At 49.6% G+C, this 16745-nt stretch overlaps 6 protein-coding genes across 6 annotated transcripts; 4 read left to right on the plus strand and 2 right to left on the minus strand.

The window, feature by feature from the left end:
- Window positions 1–1005: 1005 nt before the first annotated feature.
- On the plus strand, window positions 1006–1975 carry KY384_000703 (uncharacterized protein; the record flags this gene model as incomplete). The annotated part of the gene is made up of 4 exons (XM_044809237.1): window positions 1006–1295; window positions 1355–1442; window positions 1493–1907; window positions 1959–1975. The coding sequence occupies 4 exons, from the start codon at window positions 1006–1008 to the stop codon at window positions 1973–1975; spliced, it is 810 nt and encodes a 269-aa protein (XP_044665224.1).
- Window positions 1976–2636: 661 nt separating this feature from the next.
- Window positions 2637–4481, plus strand: KY384_000704 (uncharacterized protein; the record flags this gene model as incomplete). The annotated part of the gene is made up of 2 exons (XM_044809238.1): window positions 2637–2706; window positions 2779–4481. 2 exons carry the CDS (start codon window positions 2637–2639, stop codon window positions 4479–4481), a joined length of 1773 nt encoding a protein of 590 aa, XP_044665225.1.
- Window positions 4482–5911: 1430 nt separating this feature from the next.
- Window positions 5912–7044, minus strand: KY384_000705 (uncharacterized protein; the record flags this gene model as incomplete). The annotated part of the gene is made up of 2 exons (XM_044809239.1): window positions 5912–6770; window positions 6974–7044. 2 exons carry the CDS (start codon window positions 7042–7044, stop codon window positions 5912–5914), a joined length of 930 nt encoding a protein of 309 aa, XP_044665226.1.
- A 526-nt stretch (window positions 7045–7570) lies between these two features.
- Window positions 7571–8623, minus strand: KY384_000706 (uncharacterized protein; the record flags this gene model as incomplete). Its single annotated transcript, XM_044809240.1, has 1 exon — window positions 7571–8623. The coding sequence occupies one exon, from the start codon at window positions 8621–8623 to the stop codon at window positions 7571–7573; it is 1053 nt and encodes a 350-aa protein (XP_044665227.1).
- A 2669-nt stretch (window positions 8624–11292) lies between these two features.
- KY384_000707 (uncharacterized protein) lies at window positions 11293–11691 on the plus strand (the record flags this gene model as incomplete). Its single annotated transcript, XM_044809241.1, has 1 exon — window positions 11293–11691. One exon carries the CDS (start codon window positions 11293–11295, stop codon window positions 11689–11691), a length of 399 nt encoding a protein of 132 aa, XP_044665228.1.
- Window positions 11692–12663: 972 nt separating this feature from the next.
- On the plus strand, window positions 12664–14493 carry KY384_000708 (uncharacterized protein; the record flags this gene model as incomplete). The annotated part of the gene is made up of 1 exon (XM_044809242.1): window positions 12664–14493. The coding sequence occupies one exon, from the start codon at window positions 12664–12666 to the stop codon at window positions 14491–14493; it is 1830 nt and encodes a 609-aa protein (XP_044665229.1).
- Between the last annotated feature and the right edge of the window lie 2252 nt (window positions 14494–16745).

Raw genomic sequence — 16745 nt, forward strand, 5'->3', positions numbered from 1 at the left:
CTGACCCCGCGGGTGTAGAGGAAGAGAGAAAGCGTTGGTAATGAATAGACGCAAATTGCCACTCTAAAGCAGCGAGCGATCCACAAATCCCAGCGCCCGCGCGCAGTTTCATCGGCTCTCGGCGGCTTTAAAGGGGCGATAGCGTGGAGATGATAGGCTCGCTACGAGAGCTGCTAAAAGGGAGGGTGCCACAAGCAAGCGCTAGTCCTCTCTAAGGAGCGCTAGAGGAAGTGTCTAAGCCTAGAATGAACTAGTCTCACGCCATTTTTGCAGCCGCACATTGCTGCCTTGAGGCCTTGGCAGTCAAGGAGGCTGGCTATATAAAGACCGGCGACTCCCACCGTTTTCCTCTCCATATTTCTTGGCGGCCCTCAGAATTTTCGTGAGGCTAGCTAGTTGACGTTGCGCAATCCTCTCGTCAACTCTACCGCTCAACCACCATCACCCGCACCTCACCCTCCATCCCGAATCCATCAGATAGGCGTTGTCGCATTCGATAAATTTAATACATTTGGAACTGATCACCTGGCGCGTGGTCTTTCCCCCTTACTGCTCCGACGAGCGCACCTCATAATCACTCCTTCCTTCCGATTTGTTTTTAGCGACTTCTTTCCGTGAACCATACCGTGAACCTCACCTCAACTCATCTTCAGACCGTCACTCAAGTTAAGAATCACACCGATTCCAGTGTCGGCTTACTTGTGTCACCTCGACACCTGGAGAGCTTTGAGACTGTATCAGGCAGTTGGTGTAGGGGAGACATTCGCTTGTTCATCTCCCGCAAACGGTACGATCACCACTACTCGTACCTGCTCCAGCTTCGATCGAGATCGCCTCCATCGTCGCACCTCGCGCACTTGGACCTCGATCATCCATCAAGCTCGGACGGTTTACTCCGAGGAACAAATTCTGACATTGCGACACACAGACTGCCACTTTTAAGCCCTCCCAGTACTCTTTTTAGTAGTTGCTTCTAGCTTCTACGAAATCAGTCACTTCGCAAGAATGGATACCTTGACCTCACACCCTACGACCGCGCAACAGGCTCAAGCCTTCACCTCGCCCGCTTCCCTATCCTTCCCCGGTGGGATGACGCCGCCTTCTGAGAAAGATGGTAATTCCCAGGCGAACGGACTTGTGAATGGTGGAAATCGTCAGCAGCAGCTGCAACAGCAGCCACAAAAAGGAGTGATTGCCCCACAGACAAACGGCAACGGGGTGACACCCACGACTCCTGCTGCGACGCCAGCTGCTAGCGGTCAGAGTGTGACGGCTGGGATTGTTCCAACCTTGCAGTGAGTATTATCCTCGCCTTGCCTCTTGTTATACTTGAGGCTTAATGGGCCATCTTCAGAAACATCGTTGCCACGGTCAATCTCGATTGTCGCTTGGATCTGAAGACAATTGCATTGCACGCCCGCAATGCTGAGTACAATCCAAAGGTAACACCATCACTTGTGACATGATTCACAGGTGTGCTAAATCTTTCAAGCGTTTCGCAGCTGTGATCATGCGCATTCGCGAGCCGAAGACCACCGCCCTCATCTTCGCTTCTGGCAAGATGGTCGTCACCGGTGCCAAGTCAGAGGATGATAGCAGACTTGCATCTCGCAAATACGCTCGTATCATCCAGAAGCTCGGCTTCAACGCCAAGTTTACGGATTTCAAGATTCAAAACATTGTCGGCTCCTGTGACATCAAGTTCCCCATTCGCTTGGAGGGGCTTGCATCGCGCCATCATCACTTCAGCTCATACGAACCTGAGCTCTTCCCAGGTCTTATTTACCGCATGATGTCGCCAAAGATCGTCCTTTTGATCTTCGTCAGCGGCAAAATCGTTCTCACGGGCGCCAAGGTGCGGGACGAGATCTACAAGGCCTTCGAAATGATCTACCCAGTGCTGAGTGGTAAAGGAACCTGACTCCAACAAGAGGTACATATTTGCTAATTCGTCACAGACTTCCGTAAAGCTTGAACTGCTTAATGACTCGGGTTTCTTCACGCATTACCACCCTCTATACCAGTATCGATTTGACTGTACTATTACACAACATCATTTGAGTTTACGGAGTCATGACTATTTGGGATTCTTATTCAATGGCACGATAGGCAGAGATATCTTCACCTTCGGCGCCCCCTCCTTACACCTATTACTGCACATACCCCAAAAGGAGTTTCGGTTGTTATTTCGGACGGAATCGATTTTTATGCAAGGCGTTGGTTGGCAATCGAAGATACACCATACATTACTAGAATGTCTTCAGCACGGATAATCTCGTGCGCTGGTCGATAGGAGATTTCGTCTAACGAAGGCTGTGCGCGGAGAGCGCACTACCACTATTTTCATGTTAGCTCAGGAGGAAGGAGAATGAGAATTAGATTGTTACGAGGACAAAGGTGGTGGATGGATCGAGAACGGAATGGAGATGAGGTACTCTACCTAAAAATCAAAAGTGGAATGCAAACTTTCCCAGCTATCCAACATTCTTTGGCAGTGGCTATGCGTCATGAGTCATTGGCTGCCTTTTGCCATGACCACTCCCATATGTCTTAGGTGAGAAATACGTCATGGTGCAAACTTTTCATGTTCGATTTTCACAATGAGGGCCAAGTGATTTTCGCACTCATCATCTCCAATGGCTGACCGTCCTTTCTCCTCTCCACCACCGTCCTCAATTCTTGTCATAGGCGCAGGCGTGTTTGGCCGTTCGTCTTCCATCTACGATCCTAGATTGAAGACTTACACACAACTAAGCTGATAAATCTCACCTTTCACAGTGTCTACATTTCATGCCCTCCTTACTTCTCCTCGCTACGCACAAACGAATCTTACCCTCCTAGACCCGTATCTACCATCGTTATCTGATAGAGACGATGAGGCAGGGAAGAATGCATGGCAGAACCCACACGCAGCCTCCATCGATTCCTCGAGGATCGTGAGAGCCGACTATGCCGACCCAGCATACACAGAACTCGCAGCTCAGGCGCAGGAGAAATGGAGGGAGGGGATTGGCCGTCGAAGAAGAAAAGTCCAGGCGAATGACAAAGGGTCAAATGTCACTGTGGGAGGAGGCGAAGAGGATGCTGGATTAGAGGTCGATGGCCATGAAGAAGAAGAAGAAGAAGAAGAAGAAGAAGCAGGGAGGGTGTACCACGAGAGCGGCCTTCTCGTGACTTCCACCAACTCAGGTAGCGACTACGTCGACAGCGCTTGCAAGAATTGTGAAGAAGTGCTGGGTGTGAAGACCATACAGCTGAAAGGGGAGACGGACATCAGAAAGGCCGCCGGCCTTCCCTCCACCTTTGAGACTGCAAACGGTAACATCGAAGGAGAAGAAAGCGCAGTAGGCGACACTGGCTACCTCAACCGCCATTCCGGCTGGGCAAACGCCAGCGCCGCCATGGCATCCCGGATGTCCCAAGTCCTCCATCTTGCCAAAGCCCGCAACCTCCACCCCCACCACCAATCCTCCCTCTCTCGCTCCCCTTCTCCCATCACCTTCGTCCGCGGCCAAGCCCACCGCCTCCTCTCTCTCCCCTCCCCCAATCCACACGGCCGCAGAGTGCAATGCACAGGCGCCGCCCTCGCCCTCGCCCCCGCCCCCCACAATGGCGAACGCAGCATAGAAGCAGACCTAACCATCCTCGCCGCAGGCGCATGGTCCCCCCTCCCTCCTCGACCTCCGCGGGAGAGTAGAAGCGAGTGGGCAAGTAGTCGCGTACGCGCCTCTCACGGCGCCGGAAGCGGAGGGTTTGAAGGGGATGCGCGTGCTGCTGAATCTGGGAACGGGGATGTTTGTCATACCGCCCACGCCTCGAGAAGGCGGAGGGGGAGGAGGAGGGGGAGGGGGAGGGGGTGGGAGGTGAAAGTCGCGAGGCATGGGCATGGGTATGCTAATCCTGTGAGGGTGGTGGTGCCTCATATTCCGTGTGGGGCTGGTGCTCTTGGTACTACGGAAAGAGGAGCAGAGGTGACGATGGTGGGAATTGAAGCCTCTGTACCTGCGGCGACGTTCTCCCCTATCCCGCCTGAGGGTGATATTGCGCTACGGTCGTTCTTGCGCGGCCTCTTCCCTGCCACAAGCCACCCTCTCATCCCTTCTGAAAACTCCCAGCCTGCTCACCTACCAATACGCTCCCGCCCCTGGCTCCAAACGCGCATCTGCTGGTACGCAGACACGCCCACTGGCGACTTCTTGGTCGACTTTCACCCGGCTACGCAGAAAAGCCTGATGGTGGCGGGAGGGGGCAGCGGGCACGGGTTCAAGTTCTTGCCTGTGCTGGGGGAGAAGGTTGTGCAGAGGATTGAGGGAAGGCTGGGGGATAGGCTGGGAGAGAGGTGGAGGTGGAGGGAAGGGGTTGTTGGTGGAGATGGGGGATGGAAGGGGGATGGGAGTCGAGGGGGGAAAGAGGGGATGGTATTGAGTGAGGAGATGGAGAAGGGTAGGTGGAGGAGTAGGGATGGAAAGAGCAAGCTGTGAGAGATACGACTTTTTGGAAAGGAGTAGTGGTTGAATTGGTTGACTTTGTTTGGATTCCTATTATCGAGAATGATAAAGTCGATGGATAGAAACATTTGCCCAGCTCCATCGTCAGGCTCCACTACTGCCGTATTTCGTTGTGATTATCATTCATGCTATACCATACATCACCAAGACTACGCAAGCGCCGACCCAAGTTCCTTCGCATTACCCATATCGTATTCAGCTACTCACATCGGCGACAGGTACGAAAACCCATATTGCGTGCTACTGCCACTGATCTCGGAGAAAGTGTGCACGGGACCCTATTGTAATCAGTTTTCGTGCCTTGAAGGAATCATTTCTCGGCCATACAGAAAATGACCACGTACAGATTGGTGTGGGAACAAGTGCGGTGTAGGATTATCATTTTACACCTGGTCGTGAAAGTTTGACTTAAGATGGAGAGGCGAGTAAGGAAATGGGAGGAGGTTGGGGAGGGGCTTACGATCTCGAAGTCAGCTAATTCCTTATCGAGAGCTTGATTGGCGAAGGCGAGGCTGGTAGCGAGGATGAGAGCAAAGCTGAATAGGGAGGGGAAGAAGGGCACGGCTTGGATTGCGGAGTTAGAGAGGGAGAGGATATCGAGCATTGTGATTGTCTGGGTTGTTTGTTGTGAAAGATTGGGTTGAAGTGTTGGTGTTTAGAAGGACTATTTGAGTGGTCCGCAGTGGATTCGACGGATATTGTGATTGAAGCTGTACGGGAGAGAGGATGTTGTGATGGGATGTGAGTGTTTTGTTCGCTTGCTTGAATGAACGACCTGACTGTTTACAGAGATTGCCTTGCTTGATGAGTGATCTGCTTTGAGAGCAAGTGCTTAAAGGAAGAGACGATGAAGGCAGGATGTGTTCTTATAGACATGAGGTACGGTAGATAACAGACGGTTGCGATCGTCATAATCTTGATCATGGGGCTGATTGCAAATACATAGAGTGAATGGAAGGGGCGAAAGGTAGATGAGTAGCGGCATGATGAATCATGTCTTAATATGGCTATCTGAGCCGTAGATGCCGTCTCAACGCGCGGGTTCGGTACCTTGAAATTTCATTTGCTGAGCGTAGTCGCTATAGAGTACTCTGTGGTGTGACGACTCTCAAAGAGATGGAAGATAGGTGTGAATTGGCCCCAATTCGTGGATGTCATGTTAAGTTTGCGCCTCCAAGTGGATGCACACTGCAAATGCGGATAGCTTGCGACTGAGATCTGGATAGCCTTGCCTTGAGAGGATAGATGAAGGGACATCTCAGATCCTGCATGGGCGCAACCTTAAAGTTCAGCTTTTTGTCCAAGGACACTGTTGGAGGTTGACAGTCGTCAACCGATAATACTCCAAATCGAAGCCAGCATTATCATGACATAATCACGTGGTTCTTACCACAGCTGCATTATCAATTCATTGTCCACTGCTTGAATTTGTTCCATCCTTTTGGCCTTGCCTCAACTACCCAGACGGTCCCCATGTTCCACCAGTAAGGTCGATCAATCCTTTCTATGACCAGACCACTTTCCTCAATTATTTCCCTTATATCTTTGTTGTGGTAGCATCCGAATCTTTCAGCATGTCGAGCAGCTGAGCGGTCCAGAAAGTTGTTGATCCAGTTGTAGCGGCCTCTACCATGTTCGAGCAGCAAGATTCTGCCCGTCTTCTGGTTGAGTAGAGTCCCCAGGTGTGCAATGGTCTCAGCTGCCACAGGCGTTGAGCATACACCCATAGACTGTATGATGTAGTCATAGCCGTTCTTCGGCTTCTCCTTGATGTCAAGCGTTGCTTGCCGCTTGAAAGCTATCGCCGTATCAGGAGGTGGCTGGGGCCATAGGTCCTTCCACTTCTGTATGGCGATCTCAAGCATGGGAGCCGATTGATCAACGAAAGTTATACTCTTGCATGCCTTGACATTGTAGTATTTATGATTGCGTCCCGTTCCTGCGCTCACTTCCAAAACATGTCCATCGACTTGGCTTACGAGCCTTCTACGCAGAAGCCACAGTAATGTGGTGGTTTCGACACCGCCAACCTCAGAGTCAAACTTGTTGGCTATCTCATTATAGCAGCCAGACACATCTTTCTCGGAAGTGTCTGATTGGGGGTCTGTTGAGGGATCGAGCGGCTTCGTATGAGACAAATATACTGAAAAAGCATAGAAGCCTAAGGTGTAGACGGTTGCGCTGGCCCCTACCCAGAATGGTATGCGAGACTGTATCCGTAAAAGTCTATGAATGCGTGTAGGGGAATTCGACAATGGAATACTAGAAGAAGCAGAGTCAGTCAAGGAGGACCACAAAATGGATAGTGCAAGCAAGGAGAGCTACCGAGCAATACTTAGACGCCGGAAGCCACGCATATGTCCTGTTGAGCGCCTTGCAACGGCATCTTCTTCAACGTCCTAGCAACGACATGTCATTGATGTCTCGTTTTGACAGAGGCAGGTCCACAAACGGTGACCGGCGACCTTTCAATTTTACGGAGGTTTAGTTCTAGGGCTGAAAAATCGCTATTCACATTTAAGGGCGCTAAGACCATTTTTGTATGCAAAATCAAAGAGAAGGTGGACTGTCTTTTGACATGTACATCAATCGCTGGAAGATGGATACCTAAACAAAGCACTTTAGAGGCTCTGGCAGGTAATGCGACCGTTGCATGCCACGGTACAATAAAGGAAAGCACATTTACGAATCAAAGGACTATGGGAAACTAGAGTTCTCACGACCGGCTGCCCTGCTATGTACAAAGCTTTTTGTATGACCAAGATGTACCATGAAAGACGTCATGAACACTTGACGTATGCTTACTGTCTTCGCGTTAAAAAAGGTAAATCGAACCCGTCCTGAACAGCAAGACACCATGTCCCGATACCAGAATTTTGATCTTGCCGAAACGGACATCTCCTTAGGAAAGCAATGCGCCCCGTATATCGCCCTTGCTTGCCATACCATGAAATCACGCCAACGCTCAATGTCACACATCGCTCCGAGCCGTTGACTTCCGCTCAGTAGTTCCACGCTGCTCGCTTCGCCAACGCATCGCCGTAAGACCGCAGGGAGAGATTTTAAAGGTTATCGAGACTATTGGGCACCTCTACCGAAGCAAAAGCTTCCGCAAAGAACCCTTCCTCAATCACTGAAGGTACGTCGGCGATCTCTTCCGGCGTCCCTATATGCGTGGTAACAGGAGCCGGAGGGGTACTGTCCTCTCGGGCTGGCTCAGAGACGAGCTCAGTATCTGGCGTCTTGGATGAATGAGCTTGCTCTTGGTAGAAGCTCAAACATTTGTCACACGTGAAGTACTCCCACGTGCTCTCCAGCCAGGTAAAGTCACAATTGCAGTCCTCCATTTTGAAATCCTCGAAGGAAGACTCGGACTGCTCCAGGGTGTCTGGTGGCAATGCCATCTGATCCGAGGCAAGGGTGTTCTGGCCAAAGGAATGTGAGCCATCTTGAGCCCCGCTGCATGAGAGGATGTCGACAGGGGAAAGCACGTCTTCAGCCATGGAAGCCTCGTTTGGTCCAGACGGAGCGAGTAGCATTTGAGGAATAGCATATTGCTGGAACCAAGGCATTTGGTGGGCGAAAGTAGTTGCAGGGCTCACAGGCGGCGAAGGAAGTTGGCGATACTTGGGAATAATGCAAGCATCCGTCCGTTTGGCTTGGTATTCATGGTGGTCGTAATTGAACCACTTGTGGCCCCTTTTGGTATACCAAGCTCCATTCTCCCAGACATCATGTTGCTTTTGAGAAAATCTCTTTTTCTTGCATGGCTTTTGTACCCTATACGGAGGATGGTATGGGCCGTATGTTTGCTGGTGTGGATGCTGGGCTGGTATGTAGCACGCTCCGGGAGGATATGGGACGAATCCGGGATGCAGCGGTGGTTGTTGCATTTGCTGAGGCCCCTGTTGACAATGGTAAGCCTGCTGCTGTATTTCTTGCGGAGTTTCATTTTGAGAATATACCCATTGTGTGTACTGTTGGCTATGTGGAGGCCACGGCGGCATGCTGTATTCAACATTTGCAGCCATGTGGCCTCCTGCCTGAATAATGATAGACCCGTTCAGAGGAGCATTCACATTGATGATGGGCCCTCCATCAAATCGGATGGCCATGATGACGTCTTTCTGGTGATTGATGGGTAAGAATGGGCTTACAAGGGAAATCCAGTGATTAGAAAGGACTTTACGATGGCAGATGCACGATGAAGTGATGAAGAAGTTGGGTAAAGATTCTGCTTGGAAAAAGATTAAGAGGAAAGACTAGCTATGGATATACGTGGGCTGTTGAGTGAGCCGCCACCAGATTAGCGTCGACCCAACACAAAGTTGCTTTTGGAGGGTTCCAATTGTGGTGCCAATGGTATGCCATTCAGCAACAAAGCTTTACGAGGGTGGCGTCACCAGTTGAGTCCTTAGACCACCACCGAGTTAAATGAAACTCTGGCCAAGCTAAGCAAAGATCTTGGTGATCAGTCCTGACGAAAGGGGCGTAACCACAAAGGTGCCCTCTGCGTTCTCTAACATGTGATGTGGGGTCACACGCACTATGCCGTTGCGTGTTTGACTTCATAGCACCCAAGCAGCGGAACTTTTGAGGGAAGCCATCACCCCCGGTCATACGCGAGTGGATGAAAGTGATGCCGAGAGACACAAATGTGATTCAGGCTCAATCAATACCGAGGGCAACGAAGCCGTCGTCCATGGCACTTTCTTGGTTATGGACGACCTTTCCGTTCATTCAAGAGCTCAATTACATTAGAGGCCACTATTTTAGAAAAAGCAGCTGTGTCTTTGGACTCAGTGATTGAAGGGTGTGACAAATTGGTCTTGCTACTTATAGAGCTGATTGATGACAATACACATCCACCGAAAATCTGAGAAAAGGATATTCTAGGCATCTCGAATGCCCCTTTAGGAAGGCTTCAGGATTTTGCGTCAACATACACTCCCAAGTTCCGCCACCAGCACTTCCCCAGAAACCTACAAACATTGACCAATAGGAAACATATCACGGTGAGTCACACATCGTGATGGGTAGGCTACTAATGTGCTCTCTTTCGTTGAATGGTTGCTTCTAGTGGTCAAGGTTACGATTACAGTTACAGTTTGGAGTGGAGTCTCTATAAACTACGTCCCATAAGGTCACCGGGCTGGGTTGTCTAGCCAACCCCCAAACCGTTGTAAACGCCATCATACGAAGCCACATACCTTTTGGATCGAAATATACAATGGGCTGAACTTTTGCTGTGACCAATCGTGCAATTAAGGGGCGTATGAGATAGTGTGGAAACTATAGAGGAGTACGACTACTTTTCTACTGAGGCTTGAGTTGAAGCCGCCTTTCACTTCTGGCAAATTTTGTAAATGGCCAACCACGAAAATGGTTCCAGAAGAGACTCGGAATATCTCCGATGGATCACGGTACTTGAGGGGTAGGGCGTTCGTCCTCCTCTTCAATCCCTTTTTGCCTCTTTCCCCCCTCTCTTTATCTGCAATCTTTGTCTGCATCTTTCTTGTGGGTCAGGACTACAGTATCTTGGATATCTCCCTGAAGCTTGTATTGTTCTCTATCTGATTATGTATACTGGTTGTTTCCGTGGCAGGTGCTCCTTCTGTATTTCTGCATCCTGTTGCTACTGCTGTTTCTCTTAGGAAGGAGCGATGTCACAGCCTCTGTTTATTACGTGTTCATACCCACTGACCCTTCCTTTCTCCTCACATCTATTAAAATATATTCTTAACCATGACACTCTTTTCGCGATTAAGAATTTTCAAGGAGGCTCTGGTGAGGGCCATGGGAAGCCAGACTCCAGAGGGATTGGCCATGCACCGGTGTGCGGCCTACTCGCTCGCTCTCGGAGCATTTCTGTAAGTAATTCAATCCATTGCAGAACTGTGTGACCAAAGTCTCATGATATGTTGGTCATTGTGCCCAATTCTTCTGCCCCCTTTCCTTTGTGGCATCCGTCTTGGACCTGCGCTAACACGTGTACGATAGCCGGGGCGAGCTCAAGGGCCATGCACCGGCCTCTGCATGGCGCCCTCTGGAGTCTCCCCTTCGCCATCTTGAGGCCTCCTTTGGCGATATTGATTGGTTACTTAGAATTTGATTTTTTCCCATTCATGTGCACCACTCTCCCGTCTGCCCTAATTGCCCCTCAACTTGCACCAAAAAAATAAAATTAAAAATTAAAATGGCACAATGATCTGAAGGCTTCGGTGTGGGGCTTCTGTGGGCGGGAGCGGGGAGGGGGATGGGAGAGTTCAAAGCAAGGGTGGAGGGAGGGCGGCATCATCGCTGAGCACGATGGCGACTTGAGGAACTTGAGAAGTGGAGTATGGGCGCATTCTCGAAAGAGATGCCTAAAGGTTTCCTCATCAGCTTCTTTGTAGGTTTCGATTCCATCACTGAACTTGTTGACGGACTGTGCAGCTAAAAGTGGATAGGTTTCTGAAAACGAACGGCTATCCAGGCATTACATTTTCCAGATTATGTTACCTTGACTCCTATCATGATCGGCATCTTCAATACTCACCTTTCCTCAAAAATTAAGCATCAAGCCATCATAACGAAAGCAACGGCCTCGTCGAAAGCAAAACTCCATTTCGAAATAAGCGCATTCATTCGGATCAATTTTCAATAGAGTTTGGTGGCACTTTGGCCACCACAATCCTTCTTTTCCTTCTCATACTTCGCCAAAAAGCATTCTCATACCACACCAGAGAGCAGACCACAACACACTCGCTCATCCACCATCAATTGAAAGATTATACACTGCAACATGTCAGCAATTAGGCTTAAGAACCTCGCATTTGGTCTTAGGAGACAGACTGCACCGTTCAACCGCGGCACTCAGACGACACTGGCAATTAGACTTCCTCATCATAGACGCCGACTCGGTCAGCGTCGTTTGAAACAAGGTCCCACCAGTACTAAGAGCGAAGAAGGCAAGCGCGTGCTGAAAGAGGGCGATGAAGATCCGGATGTCAAATGGAGAGCATACGACATGATCTCCCAATACGTCTTCTGGATCATGTTCGTTTTTGCGATGGAGATATCCTCGTCTCGGCGGCGCGAACGAGAACGAGCGAATGAACAGAAGGAGCTTGCATGCAAAGGTGTAGCGGAGGAGATTAACGCCGGGGCAAAGACAGATGTGAGGGTGTCGGAAGAGGAGTAGGATGGTACGTCGTAGGTTTTGGGTGGGTCCAGTATTTGGTGGATCCTTTTTGGACGGAGGGAGACGCATCGTTGAGAGTGTGATGCATAACAAGGGGGGTGATAATTTATGTATAATATGAGATGTCAAACCTGAGCGAGGGTGAAACCATCATGCGGTATATTGGGAGACACATGTCATTCTACCGTTCTCTTTCATATGTGCTGGGTCTCACTGACCTTCGCGCAATGGTGCAAGTTCGGTGTAAGTCAGATGATGATAATTTCTTCTCGCCATGATCAATGGAGCGAACGAGATCTAACATCAACTTTGTGTCAGGTTTCAAGGCTGCTCCGCCCTCATTCCACATTCCTCAGGAAACTAAGTCAACCTGTTTGGTAGAGATCTTCTCAGTCAAGTGATATTGTGCGCTGCGCAGCATGGAGAGTAGCCTGAGCTCTTCTTTGAACTAGCCTATTCCAGGGGAAGCCCAAGACTCCGGTAAGTAATTTCCGGCGATGCTAGCACCGATATTCAGCCATTCATCTAACTAAGGTTATTGACGAGGTATTACATGATCAATCTCGTCGTGATGTAACCCAGAGCCATACCCTGGTGCTATCTGCCAAGCCTCACTTCAGCGCGCACCGTTGAGCCTGTTTCGGTTAGTCTCTTGCTACATTAGTAACACCGCCTCCTTTTTCCCTCATCAGAAGCTTGTTCAAGATATCTCCATGATTGGTTCGATTTGTTTACTTGCGCAGGAACACATGCGAGGTCTGGCATGAAACAAAGAAAAACCATGTGGATCGTGAGTCTCGGCAAATTAGGCAGTGCCTTCAGCTGACGAAATATTCATGGCTTGGTCCCAATCTCTTATGATTGGGAAATGTTGAGGAGTACAAATACGAAAGGAAATCCACACCATTTCTGCCCATCCTTTATTTTCGTGAGCGAACAGTTTCCTTACAAGATCCTCATCATTGAACCGTCATGCATTTCCCTCTGCAAGCCCTTGCCCTTGTCTTGCTCTCAGTCACAGGCGCTTTTTCCGACTTCCTCACTCCAACATACCCTCCGCCAACTGATTTGACTAGTGACAAAAGCCTTCTGTCAAAAGCCTGGAAGAACATCACCGAGACCCTCGATGGCTACCTAAAGCAAAATCAAACGTCAGCGTCAGGTCTTCTTGCGGAAGCAGGTAATGTCACCTTTTCCCTTGGCATGTTTTCGATATATGATCCTGCCGCCGCAAAGCTTCAATATCACCATACAGCTCCTGAAGTTGCCAATGCGAAACAAGGAGTTACAAAAGTCGACGGAGACAGTGTCTACAAAATCGCCAGCGTCACCAAGCTCTTCACAGCCTTCGCGGGCATGATCGAGTTGTCCGATGAGGATTGGGATCGCCCTGTCAGCCAAGTAGTCCCTGGGCTGGCGGAATATGTTGCTCAGACTGCGAGCGATCTAGATCCCGTGTACACGACCCAATGGGACAAAATCACTCTTTGGGCGCTTGCGTCTCAACTTGCAGGTATTACACAAATAGGGTGGCCTGTTTCCGATGCACTTTTTGTATCTGCTCTTGCGGCAGCTGCTGGCTCGAAGGAGTCTTCCGATCCAGTGACAAAATATGGCTTCCCACCTCAGGACCTTAGCGTGCTAGGACCTTGTTCAAATATCTCAAGTACTGCTGTTTGCTCCCCTGGAGACTTTATCGAGAGCATCCGAACCTTGCCACCAGTCTTTCAGCCGTGGACCAGTCCAGCCTACAGTGACGAAGGCTTCATGTTACTTGGACTTGCAATCTCCAACATTACTGGCAAGACCATAGATACGATCTACCGCGAAGCGATCTTCGAGCCCCTCGGTATGGCATCGTCTAACTCTTCTATCCCCACCACAGACACCCAGATTGCTCGTTATGTGTTCGCTGGTGATGGGTCTGGTGGGGTGCTCTTCGATGGCGGCTTCACGATCCCCTCCGGCGGCCTCTTCTCCACAATCAACGACCTCGCCAAATTCAGCACTGGTGTTCTTAACTCTACACTCCTCCCTTCCGAAGTGACCCGTAGGTGGATGAAACCGAACGCCCACACCGCAAGCCTTACTTACTCTGTTGGCGCTCCTTGGGAGATCATCCGTTACGTCGACCCATCTTCAAACGGGACCATAGATATCTACACCAAAACAGGCGACTCTGGCAGCTATGGTGGTACTGCTGCCCTCATCCCCAAATACGGTGCAGGCTTCAATCTCCTCGGTGCCAGCGGTAACGAAACTCTGCGCAGCGCTATTGACTTTGCAATCCTTGATCTTGTGACTGAGACAGTTTTACCTGCATTGAGAGCACAAGCCGCTGCGGAAGCCATAAAAAATTATGTTGGCACATACGCTTCCACCGATGTGAATTTGAATTCTTCCATCACCATCTCTCACAACGAATCTACCATCAAGGGGGCCGATCCAGCACTTAGCATATCCAATTGGATCTCCAACGGCACAGACGTACTTGCCTCTGCTTTCTTCGACGGCGTTAAGCCTCGGTTGTTGACATCATACCTGAAAGAAACTAGTGGAGAAGGACGAGTGGCGTTTCAAGCTTCGACTAGGCTACAGACCAACAGCTACGCAGTCGGAGGAGTCCCGGGCAACGGGGCCTTTTCTGGATCGTATGGAGTAGACGGTGACTGGTATTATGTGGATCAACAGCACTATGCTGGGCGGGGCGTCAATTTGTTTGTGTTTGACGTTGACGGTCAGGGGAAAGCTACGGCGGTGAGCCCGGCTGCTGCGAGGGTCAAGCTCGAAAGAAAGGATTAGTCAAGATGGACGAGTTCAGCTTGAAAGCTTAGATTATGCATATACATCAAAAGGTATTCGTTGCGAGGTAGCGCTTGAGCTGCGGCCATTCTTGGCTGGTAATTCTATTACGGGCTATCTAATTCGCTTACTATAAGTTTAGGATTTTTGGAAAATGATACGTTCAGTCTGCTTACCTAGCACGCAACTTTCTTCACAAAATCGGCAGCAATGTTGGTGACGTACACTTAGTCTATGGCCCGATCTGACCTTAACCTGCAACACGTGAGCGTAAAAGGGGGCAGAGCCACTCTCACCCTGAACCCAGATGATGTCTATCGTCAAATATCTTGACTTGTCTACGGGTCTGATGAGATATTTTGTCGAGAGAAGTCTTCCCATGCAATCTTTATGTGCCACTGTCATTTTCATTAGTTGGTTACCGGTCCCTTTTGGGTCTAGGGGCCGATGGGCCAATACTTCGACGACCCCCACACTTAGACTTACATAAAGTCGCACACTGTCTTTCAAACACAGAAAGTATGAGTATCCTTTTTGAGTGGGACCCTGTCAACATACCACGCCCTCACTCCCACGAAAATAGGAGTGGGGCACCGAAAGGGGCGGGGCCAGACCAGGGGATTGGGTCGCTTTCCTGACCTGCGAGTGCCATCCTCAAGTTTTCAAAACAGTGTCTAGACCATTGAGTCTCTGGGAGGGCAAGACATCCTAATTGCTCATAGGTCTCATCCCTTTCTCCATTGGATGGGAGGTCGGGGCTGTTAGAGCGGCCACGCTGTACTAGATGTCACAGTTGATGCCATGTAGCCACGAGGAGAAATTGATCTCCAAACCATGAGAAGCTCAAATGTAGAGCCTCTGCAGGAGGAGAAGAGCGATGGCGAAAGTCTAGCGACAACTTTCGAGGTTGAACGGCTCGTGACGTTGAACAAGACTATCGTAATATAATACTGCGCTAGAACTAGTGCAGTATCCTAAAACGTGCTCTTCGTCGCCCCTGAACGTCAAACCTTTGGACCTCATTTGAAAGCTGGAATTTTGTCGGCCCCACACTGCGATGCTGCAAATACACAGTTTTGGAGGATGCCCCAGAGTGTGTCCGAGCAATCCGCTCGTGCGGTGTCTCAAATTGATTTTGATGTCATGACATCGCAACGATGGGACTCATTTCTGACTTGCATCACAGCGGTGAGGGTATTATTCGTGCTAAAATGGCTCCGATGTTCGCGTGACCTTTGAAAGCATTATACTTCATGAGCTCGTCGTCGAAGTTTTGATTAGGGTTTTTTCGCTTATGTCGAAGCTATCACAATTTTCACAAAGGTTGGCATTTGCAAAAACACTAGATGACCTTCCAGATGTGTAATGCTTTTCCACTTGATGTAACAGCCCCCCAGTCTTCACACAAGAAAGTTCGAAGGGTTTTGATGACAATTTAGAATGCGAAGTATCATGTAAAGTCTGCCGTGGGCCTCTTTTGGACCCACATCCGACATACGATATAAAACATTAACGTTCCGCAGTGGATCATGGAACATGAAAGCCTTCGATGACTCTTGGTGGGGTTAGTCGCATCACGAAGCGTGGTCTAGATGTCTCGAACACTTGGACGTCGGGCCAGAAGATGGGTCGCCTTCGCTAGCGACTCGCTACCTTTTATGAGATAGTTTGATCACACCTTGATGTTCCCGGTTGATGTCGCTGATATGTTCTCTTCTTGATGTGCTGTGCTTATCTGTCATTCATGCTAGCTTACAGACCAAGTTGTTGAAAATGCTGCAAGGGAATCGCGATTTTGGGCGCCGGATCTCGCATGACCCTGAAGACAACTACTTCATCCAAGATCACGTTGTTGGGGCCATCCTTTTTGCCCCTTATTATTTTCAATAATCTTTAAAAGGTAATCGTATAGGTCATCAGTATCAAGATATTCCGCAAGCCCGTTACAGAATCTGAGAATGCCAAGGACACATGCTACTTCAAGTCTCTCTGAGACGTCACTTTCACCTCGGTGGGGCGAATAATGTTCGGTGAAGGTACCAGAAATTGTTGTTACTTCTATCTTTGGGTCATGAGTTAGGCTCTGCAAGTATCCGTGACACTTGACCCTGCCCAAATTATCGCCCGTTCTGACAGGGTAAAGAAAATTGTATTGACTTATCCTGGATTTAGGTATCTTCGCAGCTATATAAATGTGGAAGTCCCCAGAGGTACTCAGGATATCACACAAAATCTGACTGGTCTCAGTATAG

Source organism: Bacidia gigantensis (assembly GCF_019456465.1).
Source record: "Bacidia gigantensis strain McMullin 20006 chromosome Unknown contig_74, whole genome shotgun sequence".
Taxonomy (NCBI): domain Eukaryota; kingdom Fungi; phylum Ascomycota; class Lecanoromycetes; order Lecanorales; family Ramalinaceae; genus Bacidia; species Bacidia gigantensis.